Source organism: Anser anser, assembly GCF_964211835.1.
Source record: "Anser anser genome assembly, chromosome: 4".
NCBI classification, from domain to species: Eukaryota; Metazoa; Chordata; class Aves; order Anseriformes; family Anatidae; genus Anser; species Anser anser.
The window spans coordinates 4034451-4055459 of NC_139724.1; the positions used below are offsets into that span (position 1 = coordinate 4034451).

A 21009-nucleotide genomic window follows, 5' to 3' on the forward strand; every position below is an offset into this window, starting at 1 on the left:
AGGCAGAGCTTGTACCCCAGCATTTCTGTACATCAGAGACACCTCTTCAGCATCTCCAGCTTTTCCTTTGAATAGCATTGCAGGCTAAAGGGAAGAGAAGTGCTTTTCCGTGCTTCTGTCATCCCATCTCACTGCAGTTTCCAGACAGCTGTGCCTCACCTCTCCCAGATCTACCTACGGGGAGATGCTTTGTGGCCCTGCTCCTGGGGCATTCACACAGGGACCAGCTCCAGCTGCTTCCCTTCTGCTGCTCCTTTCCACCCAGGAGACCAGGGAGAAGGCAGTGAGGATGGGGCCGATGCTCACGTCTGCTGCCTGTACAGTGTCAAGACGCAGCTCAGAGGCAGGCAGAGTGGCCCCAGTGCCTTCCCCAGCATCGCAGTGGCAGAGGGACTGGAAACAGAGAGTTGTTTCTTTGCTGCCTGTGCTTCTGCTGTCTACTGATTTGCAGTCCTCTGCCTGACTTTGCCATTTTTTTAATTCCTCGGAAGAGGGAGTAGATGTTTTCCCCTTAAAAGTCACTGAAGCTATATGTACCCCATATGAAATGGCTGCTTTTCTATATGCCATGCAGTTTTCCCACTTTATTAGAAAGAGACTGAGACTTTCAGGTAGATTTTCTAAATTTTATTTTTCCTTAAGAAAGGAGACAGCAAGTACCATCTGTCTTTGTCTGCAGTAAAGGCTGCCACAAGTTCTTTTGACAAGATTTAGAAATAAGACAAAAATAACTAAGACAACCCCTTCCCCAAGCTACAGAATCCCAACTAATAACATTGAAAAAGTAGCTGATAATATTGATCCCTTGTGTACCAGTAGTTAAACTTCAAAAATCAATGGAGATGGAAGCTTAACCGGCCTTTCTGTAGGTTAAGAATGCAAAGCTAAATCCCAAATGTAGATTTTGTAAATGAATATAAATATAGGGGGCGATTTTCAGGCAAAGTTTAAATCACTGCATAATTCCCTTTTCTCCAGAACAAAGCTCCCACAAGGTGCACATGGAAAGGAATCCCTGAGTGTCGTAGGTGTATTTCTGTATCAACCATGAAGTAGTTTTTCAGAGTGGTATATGGAAGGCCTGAGAGCCGCTTGATAAGCAAGGACCCCAATTCTGCCATCATTTCTGCCTTGAGTAACTTGAAATATTTGTCCTGTTTATTCAGGCAAATGAATCTCTCAAAATACAAAGCTATTCATGTGCACAAGCGCTGGCAGGATCCAGGATCAGCGGCTACACAAACATTGCTCTGGCAGTGGTCTCCTGAGTGGTTGCAGAAAAAATATTAGACCTTGGTCCCCTAAAGTACCTAGGTGAGAAATCCGCATTGCTAAATATCTCCGAGGATCTGCACGCCCAGAATGAAGGCCTGGTATTTTTAACTAAGACTTTAAGGGCCTTTCCATGACTCTAGCCATGCTCGTATCTCCTCCTTGTTATCTTTCAGCCACTGAATGTTAGTCTTCACCTGCTCGATTGACTGACTCCTGGGTGATTCTCCTGCCCCAGCATTAGGATATTTCTCAAAGAAATTTTCCATCTGGAAAAGAGAGAGAGAAAGAATTGGCATGAAGCAGATAACGCCGTCATTGGCAAGTAGGATTTTATGGGGACCAGATCAAGTGCAGTTGGGGGTGAGAGTGATATTTAAGCTCAAGCTAGTAGCACTGGTAAAGCTTTACAATAATTCATACTGCTCTAGATACTTAGGGAATAAAAAGTCCAGTTTTCTGACCAGTAGCTTTTAAAACGTGATGGCTTAGAACCAAGAGAAGTGCTGGCACCATACCTGCCAAAGCTGGAGTTCAGTGTTAAAGGTTTGGCTGATGGTTACTATTCGGCCAAGGTTTCTGTCATTTATAGTGAATCTAGGGAAAAAAAATATAATAATAATAATAATAATGTTTGATGCAAAGCTGTTCAAAATAAAAGACAGAAGTAATTATCTGAAGCTTAAACTTCTAACAGCTCTATAATAAAACAGATGCACCCATATTTCAGCATTTTTGGAAACACGTGAAAAATGGTACTCCTAGAGAATATCTATACTGTTCTCAAATAAGTCTAGTAATGGAATGATTTCTTCTGGGGGATTATTATTATTTTAATTTATGGTTTATTGTCTCACATTGGAAATCGGGCGTTTCAAGATATTTTGGTCCTCCCAGGTCTATCTCCTGCTGTGGAATGAACTGCTTAGCAATACAAACACTGCCTGGTTCGCAGCTCTAGGCTAGCAGGTGGGTTCTGTTTCTGTGCCCTCACCCAGCATTTAGATAGGGGAAGGAAGGAGAGGGAAGTCACTCCAACAGGGAGGAGCAAAACTAAGAGGTTTGTTGTTACTTCCACTGCTCGTCTGTACCTCCTGCTGCTTGCTGTTACCACCAGAAGGGTTTTAATTCTAAAATTACTGCTCTGTACACTGTCTTCTCATTATGAAATCAAGAGAAGGAAAACTCTACATCAGAGTGGAGACATGACTGACTACTGCAGAGCATTTCCATGCAAAAAGAAGAGATTTCTACATGTTTAGTGGAACTTTCTATACTTTTTCATCACCATTTATCGGTAATGGTCATTTAGGGAAAGAATGGTTTTTGAGTTAGCAGCCAAGTACTTTTTCACAGAAGGTGGCTGTAATTGTGTTGGTTATGCTTTTGGTTTTCATTATGAAAAGAAGCTGAGCATAAGAACTGGTTGCTTTTACAGAAATGAAAGGAAACTCACAAACTTTACCTTTCCAGAGAAAAGAAGAAGACAGTGATTATGGCTGTACAGTGACAACAGAGAAAGGCCTGTAGACCTAAACTACTCCATGAGATCATTAACGTACCTGTCAACTAAGTATTGCCAGTTAAGCCGAATCCAGTCCCAGGCCATTGTTTTCCCATAGGTGTTATAGGAGATGTATCTCAGGACTGTGAACACATCTTGGCTTTTGATGAAGTTGGTGTCGTAAACGTATTTCAGATACCTAAAGGAAATCCCGTAAGAATCAGTGCCTTTCATGGTTGTTACCAGGGAAAGCAAATAATAAGTTAATACTTTCAATGCAGACTTCACTGATGTCAAAGAGAAATAATGCAGTGCTAATGCCTATGTTTCTCAAGCATTTGCCACCACAATTTACAGTCATTTCCAAGCAGGAATATTATTTTTGTCGAAAGCATTTTAATGGTGAAGTACACCAATCTAAAACATAACTACCCGTTGAAAACTGTATTAAGAGATCATAGAGTATTGAAAGTAACCTGGACAGTTGAGCATCTGTTTAGAAAAGAAGTAGGGTTCATGCCGCTAAGTTACTTGAAAATAGCCCAAATTTTTTTTATTTTTTTATTTTTTTATTTGTGAATACAGTTTTGATGGCTACAGAGGGGGGATCCCTCAGCATGCACGTGTGCAGGGCAATGAGGAGCATGGTCATGGCTTCTCAGCAGCAGAGCCTTTGGCTGTCATGTGTTGGGATTATGTTTTGTCTCTTTTTTTCCTATATGCAGGTGCCAGAAACAATTTATCAAACCGTTTGCTCTTTTTCCCTCCCTTGGTATTTTAATAACAAATTAAGAGGCAAATTTTCCCTGCTTTAGGAGGGATTCTTTATTTTTTGCAAATTTAGGTTGATCTAGATAATTAATTAATGCCTTCATCATGTCAGTGATTACTTACTGAATGGCTTTAGGTTATGGCTCTTGTGGCCACAAGAATTTATGAATACAGCTGCCTCCTACCACTATTTTAATTACTCCAACTCTTCTATTTACTCTTCCTGAACCTCCTGTACTTCCTTGTTTCATCTTGTCTAAACCTGGGTCTCATTCACGCAGAGACTGCTCCTTTTTATGATATTTAGACAGAGCTCCAGCAAAGTGGTGTATGGTCCCAGTGAAGATGTTTGCCTGTGGCTCTGCTCTGTGGTACAACTGCACACAAAGGTATCCGATAAGCTTAAAGGAATTGGTGTGGCCATGCAGAGTCACAGCCAGGGGAGGTGCTCGCCCAGTCTGACGGCTGCACCAGCCTGGCACAGCAATCAGGTTCCCCATCAGTGCATCGGTACCCTTTGATTTTGAGTCCCTTTCCTGGTCTGGGATGAACAGTGCTCTGTAAGTCTTGCTTCCCTTTCCTGATTATAGAAGCAATGTAGAAGAATATTTTTCTCCTGCTGCCTAACTATTAGGCAGCTAAAATTACACAGGATGAAGGCACTGCTGGAAAAGCTGAAGGCTGTTGATCACATGCAGAAACAACTACATGTTCAACATCTTTCCACTAAAGGAGCAAGGCTTTTTTTCTACTATGGCACAATCTCGGAGGGGGGTGTTAGATAACTGTGCTTTAAAATGTGTTGCATTCCTCATGCTGTAATCTGACAAAATGACAGCACAGGAGAGAGGAGAGGTGAATGAGCAAACGGTGAATAGTTGCGTCTCAAGGGAAAGAATAATCTTTGTGTATGTAAATCACCTGTCCAAAAGGCTGATGTTATTCACTGACGCCAGGCCATACAGCAGTTTTTCTTTTTCTTGTGCTAATGAAGTTTCCTGGTACATCTTGAACATGTAATTCCACGATGACTCATTGCCGGAGTTCTGCATCCCATAGCGATATACCAGGAGTCGGAGATTTACAGCAATGCTAGCATAAAGAAAAAAGCACTTTAATATTCTTCCCCCTTTCCTGCTTGAGATCTGTGACCACGTCACAGGCAGTGTTATTCACCAGCCACAAAAATCATGAGCTCTCACGTTGTTCCTTGTAGCCATTGCTCAAATTGTTGAGAAGCACTGCCCAGAGACTCTGGGTCATTCATGCTGCACGCAAAGTCGAGAACAGATGCACGAAGAAGCCTTTAAAAGAAAGAGAAGGGAAGAGAGAGAGAAATATTCCTTCTGCTTAGCATTCTTTGAAACCACCAATAATATCATAAAAGAAAGAAAGAAAGAAAGATTTTTCAACCTGTCCAAATGGCCTCCAGAATCACTCCAGCCCAGTTTATTCACAATGGGTTTTACCAGATGGCGAAAATATTCCTGAAGTAGAAACAGGGTTTGGTTATTTGTATAGATTTCATTAAAGAACAGCGTATTTATCTTTATAGGTTATTCTCATTTATTTTCCAAGAACTAGCATCTCTTAAACAAAAAGTAATACAAACACACACACACAATCTTTCCAGATCGCCACAGCATGCTCACACACTCTTGCTTGTAGGACTGAAGGGCAAAGTCAGTCAGAACGGCAGAGTCTGCTTCTCTCGAGCTTTGCCCATGCTCCAAAATGAAAACCAAGGTATAGCAAAGGCACACTGCCATAACATTTTTTCCAGGGGTAATCCTGAATTCAGGACATAGTTATTTTAGTGACCATTGAATCATGTTCAGCTTCAGGTCAACTATCAAACCTTCTGACTGACAAGTTGAGATGTAGCCGTTCTTCACGTTGAGGACAAGTGTCAGAGATCTTGTTGCCCAATACATCCTTATTTAGTGGATGCCGAGCAGCCTTCAGAAACAAATGACTGTATTGTGGCTTATGGTGATGGATTATACGAATAATTAGGCATAATTTCTTTCCTCCAAGTACATAGACTTGAATTGATCCAGGTAATTCAGAGATTGGTACTAAGCAGCTTTCAGCACTTTTTTGAGTACAGTAACAAAAAGTAAATCCTGATAGCTCAGCAACACTGAAAATCACTTGAACTTCAATATTATTGCCATTACAGATACTGAACTGTCAGATCCAGTAGTGCCATGTAGGAATGTATTTTTGCTTCATCACCTGAAACAGGGGATAGAGATCTGTATCGTCTTCAAGCATATCTGCGATGTAAGTTACAGATGATATAACTCTATGCCAAGGTAAATAGTCTGCTTCATTTGTTAAGTATTTTGTGAGCTCCAGAGGAACAGAGTAACTCACAAGTCCAGCTCTGAGGAAGGAGAAAACATAACTTCTGTTATTTTAATGAATTTGGAGAACTCACTTCTTTAAAGATACTAGAAGGCTACTCACTTTAGAAGGTCCGAAATAATAAATTTTGACGGGGGAAACAGTCTGGTATGTAATGTGGGACGCATTTTCCAAAGAGATCACTGAGGACCACTGTTGGCCAATGCCTAACTGCAGGAGCTCTCACTGTAATGAGAAGCTGCCCATGTTGTGCAGCAGCCCAGCGCACCCACAAGTGGGCAGCCCTCAACCGAGTGTATTAAATCGTGTCCCACAACAGAAATGGCTGGTTCTGGAGACATGCTGAAAAGGTGAAGAGCTTCAGACTTACGGGCTATTACAGAGTTCACCTAAAGTTCATCTGCGTCAGCATGGCTGGGAGCAAGAGCTAGAAGTATCTAAGCAAGTTTCTAAACAAGGTAGCTGAGGTGGGAACTTCCTAATGTCCACGCTGTGCCTTGAAGGCATACCTCTGATTTTCTGGACACCTGGCTTCTTCTGGAGTGCTTTTATCATTGCTTCCTACATGGCAAAAGCACCCCTTTCTAAGAACTCCTCCTTTTTCTTCCACTGAGCAGAGAGGGAGCATTTCTCTTGACTATGTTAGTACTGCAGGTTACCAATGCATACTTGTATTTGTTCTTTTGAAAGGACAATATAAGTAAAAAAAAAAAAAAAAAAGTAAAAAATTCAGAATTTTTCTTTCAATCACCTGAGTTAATTCTAAGAGGCAATGGAAAGTGAAAAACCTGTGTTGAAGTCTCTGCAGGGAATTAGTTTACCTTGCTAAAGAAAAGGCATCATCCAAAATCCCCGCACGGTCAGCAGCTGATAAATTCTGTATGAAAAGAGGAAGAGGGTGATCAAGAATGTATAGATTATTTCCAGATACAAACTGTCTCTACAGACTTCTGTAAGACACCAAACAGACAAGTTAATGTTATGACACTCACTCCGTGGCCGTTGAGCAGAAGCCTGCTTAACTCGGTCCAGGTTTGATTATCATAATTCACACGATAAAATCCGATGTGGTCTGGATTCACGTTCACAAAAGAATCGGGAGATGATGTTATTGTAATTCCTGCAAAACAAACCAACAGTGATCAGTTTGTGCATCTGATACGACATAGAACTTAGTGGAGATGTCTTGGCTCCAAAAGTAGTATTTGGTTTTAATGAACATCAAAATAAGATCCAGACCTCAATTATAATTATTATATTTATGATTATTGTTATTATAAATGGCTGTGAGGAACAATGAGTTATTATAGACATTAATGGATACCAGCACTTGTGTTAGAATAGGGAATTGTGGTAATTACTTGAGGCTGGCTAGTTTTTAAATTTAAGATGGAGACCTCTGTGATTAGGCTGAAGATTGACATTGAAAAGCTTTATCAGTGCATTGCTAGTAAAAGAGTAGGGGAAGTTTACCTGCAGAATCTGATGTGTTGTACAAAGTATAATTCGTTGAATTCCCCAGTCCCCATTTCACTGGTATATTCCATTTGTAACTGAAATTATTTAAAGAGAAAGAGAATCAAATGACATTTGAAATCAAATGCTAAAAATAAAATTCCAGTGTATGCTTCTAATGGGCTTAATGTGTACACCGTGTTTTATGAAGCCAACTGTGTATTTATGCATGTATAAATATACCAAATACCCCTCGTAAACCCCCCCAGCTTTTTTTTTTTGATTATGTGTCTAACGTATGACAGCTGCACGATCTGCCAGATTCTCTCTCTCTCTTTCTTTCTTTCTTTTTTTTTTTTTAATCAATGGAACTGCTAGGGCAGTTCAGAATACATCATTCTTCATCTCTTGGTAACAGTGCTGGAGAGAGTAATTACCTGTAATCAGAGAGAGATTGTGTGGATGAATTTCTGGTGTACTCTGTTGTGTAGCTAATTATCATAACTCTGGAACACGCAGCTTTAAGTAGTATCTTTATGTCATATCAGATAATAATCTAGCAGGGCACACACCAATTAATTTAGTAAAAGACGATTATATGTGGATGGTTCATGTCAGTGTTAATATGGCTAGGGCTTTCTGCAGACACCAGATAACCTTTATAACGCTCACTTGAAACAAGTGTTTAAGTGTTATTAAACCCTTTCTACAGATGGGAAAACTGAAAGAGCTTAAGCAACCACTGCCGTACAGCCAGTAAGACCTCTTGCCATTTCCACCCTCTTCTCCTTCTCTGAGACAACCATAATTCCTTGACTGTAAAGCACCGAGGGCCAAGTGTGACCTTACCTCTTGCTCCTCAATTCCACAAATACCCCCAGTGGCCAAGTGCAGGCTTCTCAGCCTGGGCTATGCCCTGTGTCCAAGCTGAGTGAGGACAGCCCAACGCTTAGACATTTGGGCTGTAAGCACAGCCCGGCCAAGAGTATGACTGGACAGTCAGAGAAGTAGGAGAGCAGAGCAAGCCACGGGCACACCTGCACTGCCACCTACACAGGGCTGCTAAAATTAATAAGCTATTTTTTTCCATGTTAGAACATTACAGTCCATCCCAAGGAGATATTTATTCCATCTGAAGTGCCCTGCTGACAAGTGCTCCAGGAAAACGTGAGCCTTCTTTACAGCCCTGGATTAAGTGAATGGTCATTAACTTCTAGGAAATACCAAAATGAGGGTTATGGCATCTCCTGCTGCCTCCAGGAAGAAACATCAGCTATTGTTTTGTATCTTCTAAACAAAAACATTTTAACAGATTTATACACTTTGAGTTTTTACTAGTACTCTTATGGAGCTTACTGCTGTGGAATTTTGAAAGGTTATTGTTTGGCCAGAAGCCTCAGTATTGTGTTTCCTCGGGAGAAAGCCCATAAAAGACATTTAAAAGAAAAAAAAAGAAAAAGAAAAAAAAAAAAGGCTTGGAAATGCATTTAGTAGTGGGAATTTTATTTAGTTTTCTTTGCATGTTCTTGAGATTACATGCATAAATACTTTTCCTGAGCATCTGATACAATAGCTATGTCCTCTTAACTGTGCACATTGAGGACGTGTTCCTGACATGCTATGCTGCAGCCACATATTTGCCCAGCAGCACTATTGTAAGAGCACAAGCTTTCAAACTACTATTTCTTTTGAGTGCCAGCATGCAGCAGAGGACTCTTTCAAGCCAAACAAACTTGAAACAAGCAGGCAGCTTATGATACCATCCCTGCAGGGTTCAGAGAATAAAGCATATACAAGACTTGGACTCTTCACTGCTTAAATCAAAACACTGCATCCAGATGTGAAGTGGGCCAGCCTCATCTGGATCTGGTAGGATCTCTTTAAAACCTTTCTCACTCTCATCTCCAAGGGTTGAAGGAGGAGGTAATGACTTTCAATGGACTTTTAGGCAAGGTAGTAAGTCTGTCCCAGGATAGATAATATCAGCATAATGATATGTATTATTACTGCATTTCATTTCTAAGTCATTTATAAAAACTGCACATTGAGAATCAAATTTCCCTATTGCTTTAGAAATGGCAGGCGCAGTGCACAGCTCAGGTTCTTGACGGGTTAAGGTAGGAACCATGCTGGGATTTCTTCTCAAAAAATAACAAATGACAAGGTACTGTAAGTCTTGAAGTCAGGCAAAAGTCAGATTCCTGAGTCTGCTATCTCAGAGCATAGTGCAATAAGTCGAGATTTTTAACACAAAGAGGTAATTTTTGCTTGAATAGTCTGTAACATCAGTCTTCATCTGGCACAGGGGTGGAGTTTGCAGCTAGTGGTGCTTCAAAACCAGCAAACTTTTCTGCTTGTGTTGGGAGAAGTACAACATCGCAAATGCTTGGTTAATAATCTCATCCCAACTCTTTTGATACCTATCCAAAACTGCCAGTGCCATGGGTCTTCCCATTGCTCAAGTGTTTTCTTTTAAAGCAGAAACACAGTTGTTTCTTTGCTTTCTCATTGTTATTGCTCTTTGTATTAAAATAACTAGTAAAAGCTAGTGGGAAATGCATTTGGGTTAACTTGCTTCCTGTTCATACATGCAATTTTTACTGGTTTAGTTGTATGGGGCTAGTTGAAGGAATGAGCAAGACTTTCCTAATATGGGGTAATTTGAATCTTTTCCACTGGAGCATTAGCAAAGTTGCATTGCCTCAAAATTGAGGCTGGCTAAGAATATACACAATGGCAGCTTGGAACAGTAACTCAGCTGGTTAATGCTATGGTGTAGCAGAGTCATTTTTCCATGCTGTTCCACCACCCCACAGGCAGGGTTCGTCTCCCCTTAAGCTGGTCATCTGGTAATTAACAAATATGCTTCTGTTCAGTATCCCAGCTGTCTTGAAGAGGGTAGATGTATATCTACAGATGGTTGTCTGGACACATTAAGTCTGAGAAGGCTATTTATGACTGTTGTTTATATGGTTAAAATTAAACAATACCACCGCGAGCTAAACAGGAGGAAAAGAAAAAAACAGCTCTTGATGAGGTTTCATATCATTTATACATGACCAGCTATTTCACAGTAATTCATGTTTTTAAGAGATGTAGAGAAGACCCTGTACTGTGATATATTGTACATCCTCTGCAATACAGGAAAAGGAATAAGCTTTCATGGTCTAAGATACCTGGATCATAGTATCTGGTTTCTGGGCAAAGACAATTTTGTGCCATTTTTCTTTGTTCTGGCAGACAGTAATTTGTAGTTGTTCAGCAGGTGTCTTGCAGTCATCTGAGCTGTCCATGCATGGGACTGAGATCTTGTGAGAGACCCTGTCCAGTTTCACTCCGCTGTGTTTGAGAATGAAGCCCTGAGAAAAGGTCTGATGTCGTGCTAAATTTGAAATATTTGCATCAAAAATCCTGTTAGTTTCTTTTAAAAACAAGCTCTGAGAGTAAGCTTACCAATAATGGGTATTAAACTGCCTACTTTCACATCAGTAAGAGAGGGTGCGTACCTCTACAGTATTTCTACCTGGTTTGGACAGACATTTACAGTAGGCTCTTACCCAAGATCAGAGGGAGGAGAAGAAGCATCTGCACTGGGATCCAAGAGAAAACGTTTCTGGCTGAATACTGAATTACTTCCCATCTCCAGTACAGGGTAGCCCATCTGCCTAGTCCATGTGTCCATGACTTCGGTCACAGGTTTATTACTGGCCTGTGAATGGTGGGAGAAGGTTGCAGTGAAAAAACAAACTCAGGCCAAAGAGGAAAAACAACAACAGCAACAAAACAATCTCTGAAAGAAGGAATGATCTAGAAACTTGAACACAGCCAGAGGAAATGAGAAGTACATGGAAAGGAGACTAGCTAGTAACGCAGACAAGAAATACTGAGTGTCTTTTGAGGCCCCTTGCACACTCTTAGTCTCTCATTTTTCTTCTGAGGAAGGAACAGAAGAGGACAGAAAGGATATAAAGAGCCTTTTCTTCAAAGCCAGCAGTTACCTTGCAGCATTTTGAGTGTGAAGGAGGAGACATTATTATCACTAACAGCTACACTAATATCAAATTTGATCCCTTCTGTGGAGCACAAACTTCTACACTAGAGACAGGAGCTGGAGAAGGCTGCCACTGAGATAGATGGAAAGGAAAAGTCCAGACCAAAAAAAAAATAAATAAATAAAAAAAATGGAAAGAGCAGAAAGTGATGGCACGGAGAATGACCCAGATGGGACTCAGAAGCTGGAGGTGGAGACAAGCACCAAAACTTCTTGGTAATGGATACTATTGAGAGCTTTCAAACTGATGACTCTTGTTAGAGATGAAGGAGAATAAGGGGTGTAAGTGTGTGGTGAATGTGGATTGTTTTCACCCATCAAATGAGTTTGGACTGGAGGGGAGATGCTACAGAAGCAGTCGATTTGTTAACAAGGCCTCCTTTCTTTTTTCTTACTCCACTCCTCACACTCTTCTGCCAAAACTGAAGAAATAATATATACTCGCTAGAAATGAGTTGCGTTGGAATACACTGGGATGCTGCCTAGCTTATGATCTCTCATTGACAGAAGAGCTACAGAATACAAAAAGGTTGGGAAATTGAAATCAGCAGGGTGAGATCTGAAGCTTGTATTAGTGAGGGTTTGATTGCCGCAAAACATACCGTTTCCAGAGCTTCCCAAAAATGCTGTGTCTTGGCATTCTGGAAATGGTGGTTCTTCAAATATGCCTAGAGAGAGGTAGAAGACTGTGAAAATACTATCAGCTCTTTTTCTTCTCCTGTGAAAACAATACACACATTCAAATAGGATCAGTTGTACAGAATATCTGTGGGGGTAGTGCGTTGAACCTGGAGGGACTTTGAGTTACAGATACACTGGTGTATTTCTCTGTCTTTACTGGCAACATTCACCACACAGGGTTCCTGTAGGATATGCTACAAATATATTGGGCTGTTCTAAAAATAAATAAATAAATAAATAAAAATCTGTTGTCTTAATTTCTTAAGTACCGGAGACAGCCAGTTGCTTTAAGCAATCCTTGTAGCTTTGCGTATGCTGAAAACATGGAGAAGTTCCTCAGAGAAATACTGAAAAGGTCATTCCGTTGAATAAAAAGTATTTCCTAGTGATAATGTTGTAGGTGGGAAAGTATTGAAATGTTTTAAATCACTCATGATATGGTATGATTGGTTTTTATACACACAGACAGACATAAATACATCAATTTCTCAGGAGACAACTTCAATTCTTATGAACTATTGTTTTAAATACATCCACCTCAAAGAGAAAACCAGCAAAGACCAAAGTGTCATCACGGAAGATAAAGTTGCTCACTGAAGAGATATTTCTGGCTCTGTGCATAAAGCTCCCCAGCACATCCACCCTGTGTTACCGTGGGAGGTTAAATGGATCCATATTCGTCTGATAAAGCTCCTTTGCCTTCCAATGTATCCTGTAACGCTACAAGCCAGCAAGTTCCAGTGTGACTCACTAGTATGAAATATATTTGTACTTGAAGAGTTCTTCGTGTTTTATTTGAATGGACACCAGTGTATTTATTCTGTTGCAAATTTCTGTCTAACGAAAGAGGCTGTTAGGAGGAGGCAGCTATTTCAGGTTTCGCGATCTGTGGACTCGGAGTGGTAGCAGGACAGGCTGGCCACCTCTAAGCTGTGATTATAATGTCCATTACGAGGAATAACAGTATTTGGGTAAGCGTCTGCCCATCCTAAACACTGTTCCTGTCCTTAGCCTTACCTGCCTGTCGTTAAGTGTGCATTCCTACCCTGTTAACTGGATTCTGGTGAGGTTTAGTCAGCAGATGGTGCTGTTTGTCTCACTGTTAGCCACAGCTACCTGCTTTTGTGTTCTTGAAAGCTCCGAGTAAAGAGGAAGTATTTGACTTTTGTGGACAAGGTGGCTGCATTTTCCCATACTGTAGAACTGTCCTGACTGAATATATGAAAGGAAAAAATACAAGGAAAATACAACTTTCCTGTAGTGGCCAAAAAAGTGCTTTCTAGAAGGGGAGAAGCTAAGAGCAAATTTGATAAACCTGCACTGTAACTTTTCAGGGGAATTCAGAGGAAGAGTCTCCCTGCGTATTGGGCTTGGGTGGATTGGGAGGCTATGGCCATATGAAACTGCAAAGCCATGCTTTACAGATGAGTGAGGGGATCCTTGCTGACAGCAGGGCAAACAGCGGGGTTGAGGAAATTTCTCTACTATCGGCTGTCATGAATTTAGGACCTCACTGATGGGCTGTCAAATCTTCCTGCAGTTCACATTCCCGTTCTGTGGGAGTGTGGAGCATCCCCTTGGCATTGTCCGCTCAGTACTGAAATGAGTTAAATATTTCTGCTACTGACAGAGAGTCTCTGGTATTGACTTTTTGCACAACGGCTTTGTTGTTGCCACCTGAGGAAGGGCTGCCTTTCTGGTGTGTTTTGGTGCCACTCGTACCTGACACCCTTTCTGGAAGAGGTCCGGCGTAATCCAGTCTTGAAGCATCCTGAGAATCGATGCACCCTGAGGACAAAGGGAAAGGGAAGAAGGTCATTCCACGCTGCTCTAACGCTGTATTCCCATTCACCTAAAAAACAACGTGTGAACGAATGGTTTATAACGCCAAAGCAGAAACCATCCATCTGACTAAAGAAGTGGTTTTTCTAACCCCTTCCCGGCACTGCATGCCTGCCTGCCCAGACCTGGAGATTAATTCTGCATGTGAGGGCTGGTCTTTTGTGGAGATCAGATGCCCACCCCTGAGCCTTGCAGCTGGGGGTAACTGTCCCACTCCTCTGCCACTTTGTACAAGCAGGGCTCCCTGTTTCACTCGCAACAGAACAGGAGAGAGGGCATCTGGGGAACCAGCCCCATCCAGCCCGAGCAAGGAAGAGAGCTCTGCAGAGTGCCCAGCAGGTAGGGAACTCCTAAAATGCTGCAAGTCTGGGGCACCACTTGTTGGGGATGCCAGCTCCAGATTCAGAATGAGCTTTGCTTAGGACCAGTGTAAGAGCTTTTGTCTCTGAAACAGGGTAGAATTGGGATCAGAGAAGTGACTTATTTGGGTCGAGGAAATAAATCAATTACGACCTTGAAAGAAGAAAGAAACAAAGGGAATACAGGAGGGTGAAACAAACAAACATGTGGGACAAAGAACAGTATAGGCACAAAATGAGGAAAAACAGAATCAATGCAAACCAATTCTAAAATGCAAAATATGATCTTAAGATCAGTATGTTTTCATTTTCCCGACTAAATCAAAGGGCAGCTGAAAGCCTAATGCTATGAATGGTTTAAAAATCCAGTTGTCCCATGAAAAAAAGAATGTTATCTGAGTTCTTAGTAAATCCTGTCTCCTCCATTTGTGTGTCTGAGAATAAAAACTTGGCTGCACGAGTAGCAGGATAGTAACTGAACAGATAAGCTTCAGACTGCTTTCCAAACTATTGTTGCAGAGTCAAGCTGGTCAGCAGATGACTTTTCTGATACAGTAATTTAATGTGTTTGCCATGAAATATGTTCAAGAAATGATTGAGTAGAACTTAGAACAGATATCCATTAGTGGTTATCAAACAGCTGCTAATGATTAATAGTGATCATAAGGCCACATTTATGCATTGTGATATCTCAGTTCCTCAGCTTTATCTTTCAGCCACTTCTTATCTGATACCACCTCTCATAGACCATCCCCTCTCATTTATATTAAAAATAAGAGTAGAACTGTGCACTTTTGCAAGCATTTAGGGGCAGCAGAGATTTCCTTTTTGCAGTATACAGTTAATTCCTGCATCTTAATACAACTGGTTTTCAGTCTCTTTGACCACTGTGCGTCCTCTGAAGTTAGTGACTGAGTGCTTTTGAGAAAAACTCATGCTAACAAAATCACTAGTTATAGGAACCCCGGTGTTTTCATAACTTTCCTTTCTTTCAAATATTTGGGAAGGTTCAAGAGAGCAACCTTGATTTGAATAGCTGACCTCATCTCATTGTGATGTCTTTACTTATTACCGAGATGTATTAAGTGCCAAGTATATGACAAGACAGTATGTGGTAGAAATGTGCAGCTTTTAAGCTTAACCTTCTCTAGTTCCAAAAATGCAGAACTCCTAAGAGCAAATTTCTATCAGAACTGCTAAATAGCTGTTTTCCAAAAAGGTAATCAATGCTTGAACTCCAAGGACAAAAAAATCTCATTGCTATTTTAACACAATCTTTCAAATTAAGGGAGATGGTTAAACTGGAAAGGTGAAGTGCAATTTCTTTTAAAGTGTGGATTATGTATATTAATTGTGTATTCACCAGCTCTACTCTAGTACAGCTTTCCTACATTCCTAGTAGGAACGTTTCCTAGTATGTTCATAGTGCTATTGTGATCGTGCAGCAGTCAGAAGTTCACTTACAGAATACACTGCAAGGGCTCCACAGATCCTTCGGCATGTCATTAGGGTTTTAGGAGTGTATAAGCCCTGTAATTGCTCTGGTAAAACTAACAGAGAGCATTCCAAATTATACTTTGTTTGTTTATTGATGAATATTATCATGAGAAGATTGTTTTTATAAGAAAAATGCTAAAGAGAAGCCAAAATAGAACCAAAAAGAAACAAGTTAATTTTGTCACGCATTTATATATAAATACCAACAGTAATTTGAGCTAAATCTATGCGAAGACTTTCTCATTCAAGCCAAATTATATCCCACGCCAAATTATATCCCAAGCAGTCTATTCCCAAACAATGCATGAGTCCTCAAGTGTTTTGCTAAAAAAAATAAAAAATAAAAATTCATGTAGCAATTATCTAGGCATAAAGAGATGAATTAATGCTAGGGTATTTTTTTTTTCTCCATTTTGTTTTCAGATCATGCAAAAGTGTGCCACTTGCTTAGCTCACCACTAAAATACGTTTTGGTCCAGAACATTTGATTTAGCTCTGTATGTTTCTTGACTTTTGTTAGCTTGATTTAAGAACATCAGTGTTACACAAAGCAGGTTTTCACATGGTTTATGATTTGACTGTGAGGCATTTATGATGCAATAAATACTGATTGTATTGTTGGACAGAGGATTTAACAATTGAAAACAGAAAACTGATGGAAATGGATGGATCAAGACTAGCTAATAAAAGTAATACTTATGGCTACGGATTTTAGCTGAAGCACAGCGAAAGCTAAAGTCAATGAAATGCATACTTCTTGTTTAGCTGATAATGGGAACTTAGAGGAAAGGAACAAACAGGATTTAATAATGGTGGATTTTGCATGTTCTGTGGAAAGTTTCTGTAACATCAGATAGGAACCACTGTCAGCCATACAAGAAGCTGCTAACACAAACACGGTGTATCAGGGTCGTATGCAACACGGTATGGGAGATAGCTCATTGACGAGAGAGTGAACAGAGCCCCAGGACTGGTGTAAGGACCAAGAAGTTGGATGGCACAGGCATCCTGGAGTCTCACTGGGCAGGCAGACCTGGGGGATTCTCCCAGTTGGTTCCAGCTGGCTCTAGAGAGACCCCTTAGAGGCATAGGTCCCCCCCACCACTGAGAGGGACAGCCTCAGGATGATCATAATGCATGTCAAAGACCTAACAGGGGTGCCCTCTACCACCTCTTGGGCTACAGACTTAGCCCAAGTCAGATGTGAGCTCCACAACTGGCAGCGAAACGTGAAGCTAACATCTCCCAGTTTAGGGGCAATGCCACTAGAGGCTGGTGTTGCCCATCTTTGCTAAGGCTTCTAGGGGGCCGGAGATCCTGTGAGCAACGTGAGACAAAAAGTTGCTTTCCTATTCTCACTGCTTGATTTCCTGCCTGGCTTCCTAAAAATAGAAGTTACGGTGCCCCAAAGGTGCAATGGAGAAGTGAGAGAGAGGACACCTGGCCATCTGCCCTTGCATCAGGTTATGTGGCTTGACAGAATTGGGCTGCATCAACACATGAGGTGATGGGAGAGGAGTGTGCTTAGTATCTGGCTTAGGATAATTTTAAACCCAACAACTCTCGTAGCAGACACTGCTGACACTGCCATTTCCCTGCTCCTCCGTGAGCAGGTTTGCCTGGAACATGGTGGCCGACCAGGACTCTGGCTGCATCGCTCCTCTAACCGTCACTTTTGGCTGAATTATCACAGACAACAGCAGGGAATGTCCTAGAAGCAAGCTCTGTGCAGACACAGCTCACACCGGCTTAGGAACTACTATTACGAGCTCCCCTGACTTCTGCCACCTCTCCCAAGCCTCCACTTTCTGTGCAGCCCAAGTCACCGCAGGGGGACGTCCTACCTTGCTGTAGGAAATCCCATCAAACACAGAGGTGATTTCAGCTGGAGATGACACGTTGACCACAATTGGGTGGGAAGAAAGCAAAGAGTCATCCGTCATTACAGGAAGCACGTCATCAATTAAAACCTGGTCAAGCTGAGAAGGAGAAGGTGTTAGAATAAAAACAAAGGCAGGACTGTACACCTAACTTCACAAAATCAGTAGCTTGAGCTGCAGCTTCTCTAGAGGGAGGCGGTTGGAAATGGAATGAAATTTCACCTCCTTTGAAGAAGACTTGCAAATTCGTGCTTTACCTCTGAGAGGGGAGGGATACACTTTTTCCTTAACTACGATAAATCACCTTTTGTAAGTCGTATTTTCCCATACGTATCATACCACACACACACAAAAACAAAACAAAACAAAAAAAACACTCAGTAGGCACAAAAGGAGGCTGTATTACCAATTTCAGCAGTGTGACAATATCTCAAAGCATTATGGGCTCCTCTTGCAAAAATGGAGCGGGGGAAAGTAAGGAGGGAAGAAGGGAAGAAGGAAGCAGGCTTCTCCATCCTACAGGTGATTATCATTTTTTTTTAAATATGAAGTAACCTTTGGTCAAAATCCCCTTACTTCTTAATCAGTGTTGGTGGGAAAAAAAAAAAAAGACAATTTCTATTTAGTTTTCCTCTTCTAATGCTCGATAGGATGAAAATAGTGAAATGGTGCAAGGTCTTAAATGAACATGGTATCTGCATTTAACAGCTTTTAAATTCTAGGCTCAGTAATGAAATTTTTGCTTACATAGGCAGCACAACAGATCTCCTACTTCAAGTGCAAAAGAAGTGATCCAGGAATGATTTCATCCCAAGTCTCACATAACGCATTGAGAAGAGCGATTTGTGGGAGGCAGGGGAAGCGCAGGGTAGGCGCTGCCTGCTCCAGATGTCTCTCGGCTTGTCAGTGGGCTCAGCCTGTGCAACACCTACCCCGCTTCCTTCCAGGGGCATATGTTACGTATTTTTTAGTAGCCAGAAAATCATTAGTCCTGGACAGCTGGGGGAAATATGAATGCTAAGTGCCATCACATCTGTTTGGGAAGGGAGGAAGGAGAGAGCAAGAAACCTCCCTTTACTCACACGCTGCTATCATTCCTCAGAGCATAATGCATATTGAAGGCTGCCCTCTTTGCAACTCTGCAAAGCGAATGGAGTTGTTCTTGCTGCATAGTACCACAGGACATCCCCTGCCACTACCTATTTTTGCATTGTGCAGATTACACATGCTCTTGAGCTGGAGCACTGGAAATGACATTTAAAACGCTGGCAGCAGATAGGGGGGAGCTGATTTTCTCCTTGACAAACAGCCCAACCTGTGGGACAGGCTGGGGTTCCCAACCCGCACCAGGTTGAGTAATGATCCTAAGGCAGGCCCTGTGAAGAGAGACTACGGTCCAGCTACCTAATTAAGGGCATTCTCCATCTTCTAGGGCTGGACTTTGAACAACCTTTTAAAAACTGCTAACACTGCCCAGAGTCCACTTACGTATTATTTGCAATAACAAGAACCAAACACTTCACACACTTGTTAAAAAGGATGACTCTTCCCTGCAGACAAAAACTTTTCAAAGTTTACTTTGATTAGTTTCAAACCACAACGCAGGGAGGTGGAAAAGCTTAAGCCAACATTTTCTTTAGATTGCATTGCACTACATTTTAAAAATATAAATATATTTTAAATCCTCATCATCCCTGTCTAATTTTTACACCCTTTCAAAATGCTCCCCCCAGCCCCACCAACCCTCCACAAGACAGAAGTAATTACCATTTTCCAATCTGGTTCTGCAGCATTGACTCCCAGGAACTCAAAGTAACTGGCAAATCCTTCATTTAACCACAGGTCGTCCCACCAGTCCATGGTCACAATATTTCCAAACCACTGTAATTTATCAACATTGAAAGATGTAGTGTTAGCCAAATGGTAAAAGTATATCTCTGTATCTCACATCTCCACGTAGTACATTCATTTGTTTACATTTCTTCCTGTTACCAGATGAAAATTATCCTAATGCTGGGGTTTAAATAGGAACTCAGGCCTTGCCTGATGTTAAAACATCACTTTTATTATCAAATTACATATTACTGGGGAAATTGCTAATGATTCATGTGCCACTGAAAATATTTTTAGTTTCTTCCTCTTGATTTGCTGATTTGTGCTTGTACAGATATGTTTTCAGACAGCCTCCACAGTGTATAGCTGTCCTTATTTGCTTGCCCAAAAGAGACATCTGCACATGCAAATGAGTTCCTTTAAGACATTTTCGACAGATTTTCATAAGCTGGCTCACCGTCTGGACCCAAGCATCTAATTTCCTGAGAAAAATTCAAAGGCAGTATTTCTGGTACTTTAGAGCTCTAACAGGGAACAGTTTTAGCATGGTATTTTGCAATCAAAGTGTGAGCACACGTAGAAGATCCTGAGTCGTGATTAATAAGAGTATTTTCCTGATTAAATAATTGATACTAAACATTTAAAGAACTTTGAAAATGAGTCGTGTCCTAAAACATACCTGGTGAACGAGCTCGTGAGCTATCACGGCTGCTACTCGCTGTTTGTTGGAACTGGCAGACTCGTTGGGATCATAAAGTAGGTTTGTTTCTCTGTATGTGATCAGCCCCCAGTTCTCCATAGCACCTGTCCCAAAATCTGGAATAGCTATTTTATCTACATTGAAAGAAAGAGAATGTGGTTACCACTGTACCCCTTAAGCCACTTAAATCACCCTCTTTTCTGCTTATTCATGGCTGGTTTTGCTTGCCGTATGTGGTTCAGGCTTACTGCTGTGGACTGCAGCCTATAACATGTGTTTAAGAAGCAGGGGACTGGCCTACAGCTGCTCATAGCAAGTGCCCAAGCTCTGCTGGGATTAGTAGAGCTACAACCGGTTGCACTATCTGAGGATCTGTCCTGAGAGACGATGCTGTGCCACCTCCTGGGAGCGTGCATATCACACAGAACTTAATTTTGGCTCCCAAAATTAATAGTATTGTCTGGGGATGTGCTCTAGGCAGTAAACCACCTGAAACTATCTGTAGCATAATGAGGCATGTCATTGTTTGTCACACTGTCGCATTAAAAATATTTATTGACCTGTTAACCGAAGTAAATCCCCCATGCAGTGAACAACATCTGCTTCTATTCCCGGCAATTTGTGGGGGTCACTCCTTCATGGTCAGTAATCAATACAGGTTTAAATGAGAACTGTGGACTAAATTGGACTGGCATTTTCTTCTGCAAATAATGACCACAGCCTTTCTGTGTGAGTTAGTGAAAAAGTACAGATGGATTTAAAACTGAATAGAACAAACAACCCTTACCCCACCC

At 41.3% G+C, this 21009-nt stretch overlaps 1 protein-coding gene across 3 annotated transcripts in view; it reads right to left on the minus strand.

Moving 5' to 3' along the window:
• Nucleotides 1–614: 614 nt before the first annotated feature.
• The window catches only part of ENPEP (glutamyl aminopeptidase), a 38569-nt gene continuing 18174 nt past the window's right edge, over nt 615–21009 (minus strand). For all 3 annotated transcript variants that reach the window (XM_083835019.1, XM_083835017.1, XM_083835018.1), the window contains exons 6-21: nt 20195–20349; nt 19450–19563; nt 17647–17781; nt 13827–13892; nt 12026–12091; nt 10930–11081; nt 7391–7470; nt 6910–7037; nt 6739–6794; nt 5786–5936; nt 4961–5034; nt 4750–4851; nt 4469–4639; nt 2835–2975; nt 1791–1869; nt 615–1541 (exon numbers count right to left, since the gene is read on the minus strand). In XM_083835019.1, coding sequence (XP_083691145.1) covers nt 1392–1541; nt 1791–1869; nt 2835–2975; nt 4469–4639; nt 4750–4851; nt 4961–5034; nt 5786–5936; nt 6739–6794; nt 6910–7037; nt 7391–7470; nt 10930–11081; nt 12026–12091; nt 13827–13892; nt 17647–17781; nt 19450–19563; nt 20195–20349 — 1820 coding nt within the window. In that variant the 3' untranslated portion in view covers nt 615–1391. The remainder of the gene's footprint in view (nt 1542–1790; nt 1870–2834; nt 2976–4468; nt 4640–4749; nt 4852–4960; nt 5035–5785; nt 5937–6738; nt 6795–6909; nt 7038–7390; nt 7471–10929; nt 11082–12025; nt 12092–13826; nt 13893–17646; nt 17782–19449; nt 19564–20194; nt 20350–21009) is intronic.